The following is a 6,000-nucleotide window of genomic DNA, read 5'->3' on the forward strand; positions in this document are numbered from 1 at the left end:
TATTCCTGGGGGGTAGTCTATAAAGTAATCCTGTTATCTTATTTTCCTGATGAGGAAAACAGACACAGGGGAAGCTAAGTAACGTGTGCACAGTCATACAGTCATTTGTTGGCAAAACTGTGATTTGGACAAAAATATAAGTCATTTAAAGCATGCCCAACCCTTTGTGTATAGTAATTGTTAGATGTAATTAATATTCTTGCTGTCACCATCATTTCAGAGAGAACTTGCAGTAATGCATGGAAACCTCCTTTCCCATAGGAGAAGTCCCACTTAAGTTTTTCAGGTGGAGAAATTGCTGTGAGGCAATGTATTTTTTTTAATATATTTTTTTGGTGTTGGTGGACCTTTATTTTATTTATTTATATGTGGTGCTGAGAATCTAACCCAGTGCCTCATGCATCTAGGCAAGCACTGTACCACTGAGCCACAATCCCAGCCCAGCAGTGTATGTTTTAAAACATTTTTAATTTGAGGGCTTTCTGAGGTAATGAGCCTCTAAATCATCATGAAAATTTCATATGCATTTGAGTAGTTAAGGCATGTTTTCTGTTGAGAATGTAAGAAATGATTTTATCTGTTCCAATTCCTGTTGTAACAGAGTTTAAACAGAATGGTGGTAAGCCCTATCTTTCTGTGATTACTGGGAGAGGAAACCACAGCCAGGGAGGAGTTGCTCGCATCAAACCAGCTGTCATTAAATACCTCACAAGCCATAGCTTCAGGTGGGTACAGACTTCTGGTATTAATAATGACAATTGCCCATATGTAGTTAGGTAAACAGTAACAGTATGCTCAGACTGTTTATCATAATAGTTAACTGAATTGAACCTCATGGTTTAGGCCCAGGTTCATACTTGGACTAGGGTGTTACTTCCCTGCTACATTTATGTGGTGCAATAAACCAGCAATAAAAAAGTCATATTTATTTTCAGTAATCGTCTGATAAAACTTTATCATAACTTTGAAATTCTAAAAAATAATATAGAATATATTAAATATATTTGTGTTAGAATATATTAAATATATTTGTGTTCCTTTGATAATATATTATGTAATTAGATTATATGTATACATACCATAGATTAAGCTTTGCTGTTAAATTATTCTTTTGAAATAAAAAATATTTTTAAATGGAATTGGACTTTTGCTAAAATATAGTTTAATTTGACAGTGTGGAAATTTTTTAGCAGGAACTATTCAGTTAATATGAATTTATATGTCTTCATAAGTTAAGTTCTATTAATGATTTTTGCTGACATACATTAAAATGTCCTTTTTTATTGTGACCATTATTCAACAACAGAAAATGCCAAGTCCGAGATTAAAGATCTGTTGATGGATAAATTTCCTGAGGATATATGCTCTTAAGTCATGCCTCCCATCCAATTTTAGTTAGGGTAACCACTTATTTCATTTTTGCCATTTTGTGTATGGCATGCAATAAAATGTTTCTTGGCTACAGTGTAGAAAAAGGTAGCTTTTTTTCTGAGCATGAAAACAAGTGACATTTCAGATATTTTTACAAAGGAGTAGTTAGACCAGAAATGTTGAGATTAATGATCTGTTTTATTGCCTAATGTTCCTTGAAATTTTACCATGAGACAATTAAAAGTATTGCATGGCCAGAATCTGACTTCCCTGCTTTATGAGAGATTTCTTGATGCTTTATGCACAAAAACAGTGTAATGCAGACCCCATCTTATCCTCCATATAGCAGACTCTTCTTCATGAAGGCCAAATTCATAAAGGCTTTTGAGAGGTTTTGAAAAAATCTTAAATTGTGTTGACTATTGAGTTAGGAGTAACCCGCAGCCTTAGGGTTATATTTGTTTTGATAATAGATTAAAAGAAACATAAACATAGACAAAGGAGAGCACTTTGTTAGTAAATATCACTAAGCATAAATACTTAAAAAAGATACATTTCTTAGTCAATTTGAAAATTTTATCTTTAAAACATCTCTTTTCTCATTTCTGCAGGTTCTCTGAAATTAAACCAGGGTGCTTGAAAGTCATGCTAAAGTAAAATAAATGTCCTTGACTTAGAAGTATGAAGGTTTGTAGGTTAAAATTAGTTTTATTTGAAATAATTCAATCAATTCTGCTTTAAACGTGTTTTATTAGGAACAATGTTCACTTATAAGAAAAAAAATTGTTTTTCAAAATTGAAGAGAAGTTAGTTTTTTTACTGAATCAAATTCCAAGTAATGTTACCTGTTAAAAATATTAAAGAGAATTTTTATGGATTTCAAAATGTCTAAGAAAATTATCAGCTGCAATTTTAAAGTCTGAAGTACTCTGATTCTTTCTCAAAGAGAAAATGCTACCTTTGTATTAATTGTTGTTTGACGTTTAGCAAAGTCCTAAAGGCTTCTGTGAGAGGTAATGTGCTTTGAGAACTGGTTCAAACCTTTCAGAGGTGTGTATTAATATTAGTAAAGAAAGAAAGGCTATCTAACAACAACACTTGAATTCTTTTTGCTTTTGAAGCCAAATACATAAAATCATTTCATTTTATCATGTCCTGCAGAAGGGAACTTGTTGTCATACTTTTTTCTGCTTTGTATGTGACTCATCTCTTTCCTTTTGTTCTGTTCTTCTGTGTATGCATTTTCTATGAGGAAAGTTGGGTCTGAGATTATCTTGCAGTCTTATCCTTTCTGTAGGCTGAAAGGTCTTCAGAGGTGAGATGGTGGGCTGTCTGCCACTTGTTACTGCCTTCTAGGACTCCCAGAACCAACCATTTGCCCGAGTGGCAGCAGAGACAGCACTAAAGAACTATATTTTATATTGGGGGCATGTAACTTCTAAACTAGTAGGTCACAATCCTGTTAATTTAAATCAGAAGACATTTTTAATATCATCATAAAAGGAATCTGTCCAGTTTAAAAGATTTTTACGTTTATTTTGAAAAAGAGCCAACTTTCGGAAACTTTCATTGACTCCTCTTGTTTCATTAGCTAACAAGTCCTGTAAGTATGTAAATTATAATTTCTTTTATACAGGTTTAGTGTGGTAATGTATAATTTTTTAGTATGAGATAGTGACTAAAATAAATTTGATTTTGGATATATAGAATACTTTCAACATATAATTTTCGCAAACAATTGTGTTGCTTTTTATTTAGTTTAAAAAATCATTTGGACAGGAATAATAAGATTGTTACCAAAAATATCCTGGAAATACAGAATGATTTCCCAAATGAGCAAACATTTTAATGAAAATAACACTCAAAAAATGTGTTTTCATGAATCATCCATGCATGCTTTTAAAAGAAAAAGCCTATCTTTGAATTTATTTCCACAAAAAGGAATATATGTTTATTATTTAGAAATGCTAATGACTGGTGAAGTATTATTCACTTTCTTACATTTGTAATAATTCATGGGAAAACATGCCAATAAACTAAACTGCACACTTTTGTAATGTTTAGAAGTGTTGTATACATTAAAATAGGCAATTCCTTTTGACAATTTATTATAAAATTATACTTGTTAATGAAATAAAAATATCCCTATGTATAAATTAACATGATTTAAAAGAGATTAAAAACAACACTAAAATGTGGAGTACTGGAGTATATGCAGTTGCATACTCACTTTTTGTGTCTATATTTTCTTACCTGGTTAAAAAAATATCACTTTTGAGCTCTTCGGCCAGATTTACTTCAATATTATGATGATAATGATTATTAATAGGGGAGCAGTCAAAAGTAGTTATGGTAGTCTATGAGTAAAACCTAAATGAAAAAAGCTATGTTCTATACTGTATCAACTTCAATTTTATGTCTTATTTTGGTAAATCTTCATTACCATTGATAAATTTGCAAGCAGAGTTTGTGCATCATAAATATTTTTATGAAGTTGTTTAAACCTATACTGCCTCCTGCCCTCCTACCTAGTATAGTTTAAGTAACACGTAATTTGGGAAAGAAAATTTATGATCCCTTTTCTTTTGCCCTTTTTCAAATCCTATATGCCAGAAGGGAAGATAGCTTGGGCATTATTGAAGTTTTCATGTGATGGTATATTAGAAGAGCTCTTTGTAAACTTTAAAATATTTGAAAAGCATAGCACTTCTGTGGTTTGGAAGGCTTTAGTATCAAATCCATTCGTATTCTCTTACTGGTATCTTCCAGAGGAAAGAGAAAAAGAGAACTAATGTAGAAACCACAGAGTACATGCCTCTGGGCCAGGGGATTCTTAACAGTGTTTGCAATCTGTCTATCTCCTTTGTCCAATGTGAGAAATTAGAAGCATGTTTTCATACACTTATTGGCTGCTCATATATCTCTATGTTATTTTCAAGTTGAAGTTTCTTCTAATAGTATTTCAATACTATCTGCAATTCTGTGGCCTTTAAATATGGTTCATATTATATAGTAGATATTGTGACTCTAAAATGTTTTGCGTATTATAACATTTTGAAAGGAAAAACAGTGTTTTTGGATGGTTTTCTGTCTTTTTATTATTATAGCCTTTTTCTTTTTAAATTCAAGTGTTTTTGTATGCTTAGGAAAAGGATACATGTAATAACATGATTAGTTAGTTCTGAGCTGGAAATTGGAAACTTTTGAAACTCAGGAAATTGCTCTGACAATGTTTTAACTGCTCTCAATGTAAGAAAATGGCAAAATGCATAAAAAAAAGATAAAAATAATGTGTGCTGTTTTTTCCAGTGCTTTTTCTCAATGCTTTTTCATTGTGCAATGAGGTGAAGTTTGATGATATTTTTGTGTAGTGATTAAATATTGCTTATTTTTATTTACATGTAAAGAACAGATTTAAAAGTTTGTGTGGCAAAAAAAGTGTCATTTAAAAGGCAAAGTAAGTTTATGTAGAATGTATGTTAATGGTGCTTATTTTTGAAGTGAATTCAAGTTTACAGTATTACTTAATGCCTCTTTACAGAATTTAATAGAGAAAAAAGGCCAGGACACATCTGCGTCCTGAAGAGCCTTTTCAACTTCATGTTATAATATGACAAGGTTTATTATTTTCCTTAAAGTTGAGCAATTGACTTTTATGGTCCAAATGATGAACCTGTTATTAATAAATGATTGAATTAACCATGAGATTTTTCCTTAAAATATAACATTGCAGCTATCAGTTGGAGAATATAAGATCTTCAGATGGTATATCAGAAACAAAATGTTTTTATTTGTACTATAAAGAAAATGTAATTTTGCTGTTAACTCTGTACTTTTTTATTGAAAATGTTTATAACTTTGCTTTTAAAATTTCTTATGAAACCATTTGCAAATTTCACACTTAATTTAATAAAATGCTTTAGCTACAGTCCAGTGTGAGGAAATTCTTCGTTTGATGTGATAGGTTTAGTAACTTAAATATTAAAGAATATTTTTGTGTGTAACTTTGTAATTTCAGGGGGAAAGGGTCATAAAAGTTTCATTTCTGTATTACAGTTTTTCTTCTAGTTGATTTTGGTATAATAAGTAGGGATCCACTTTTGAACCAGATAAATGGATTAGGTAAGGCTTTTTTTCTTCACACCCTTGTATCTTTTGATTGACATCAAATGAAGAATTATGTCTGTTAGGAACTCGAGTAATACTTTAAATAGCAGAAAGGACTTTTGAACTTCAGGAAAGCAGAATAATTTACTCATTAACAGGGACTTACAATATTTATTCAATAAATATTTATTGAGCACTTATTACTGAGAATACAGTGTAAGACAGCTTCTCTTCACAGGAATCTTACAATTATTCTCACCAACAATTATGTGTATAGTGATTTATACTCTGGAACACTTTCATATGTTATATTTTAAATCTCAAGAGAATCTTATTACATAGATGGTGCTATCCCAATTTAATGGATAAAGAGATAGGATTAGAGAAGTTAACTGATTTGCCAGTTAATGACAGAGATACAACTCCAGCCTCAGTTCTCTGATTCCTAGGATAGAGCAGCTGCATCTGTTATAAGTGTAGGGATAATTACTTCAAAAGATATAATACCCCCTCCTGAGAGGG

At 31.2% G+C, this 6,000-nt stretch overlaps 1 protein-coding gene across 7 annotated transcripts in view; it reads left to right on the forward strand.

Moving 5' to 3' along the window:
• N4BP2 (NEDD4 binding protein 2) overlaps positions 1–5,299 on the forward strand; it is a 71,630-nt gene extending 66,331 nt beyond the window's left edge. For all 7 annotated transcript variants that reach the window (XM_081302945.1, XM_081302946.1, XM_081302947.1 and 4 more), the window contains 2 exons: positions 602–725; positions 1,983–5,299. In XM_081302945.1, coding sequence (XP_081159071.1) covers positions 602–725; positions 1,983–2,028 — 170 coding nt within the window. In that variant the 3' untranslated portion in view covers positions 2,029–5,299. The remainder of the gene's footprint in view (positions 1–601; positions 726–1,982) is intronic.
• Positions 5,300–6,000: the final 701 nt, after the last annotated feature.

This window comes from Spermophilus citellus (genome assembly GCF_964194105.1).
Source record: "Spermophilus citellus genome assembly, chromosome: 8".
NCBI lineage: Eukaryota > Metazoa > Chordata > Mammalia > Rodentia > Sciuridae > Spermophilus > Spermophilus citellus.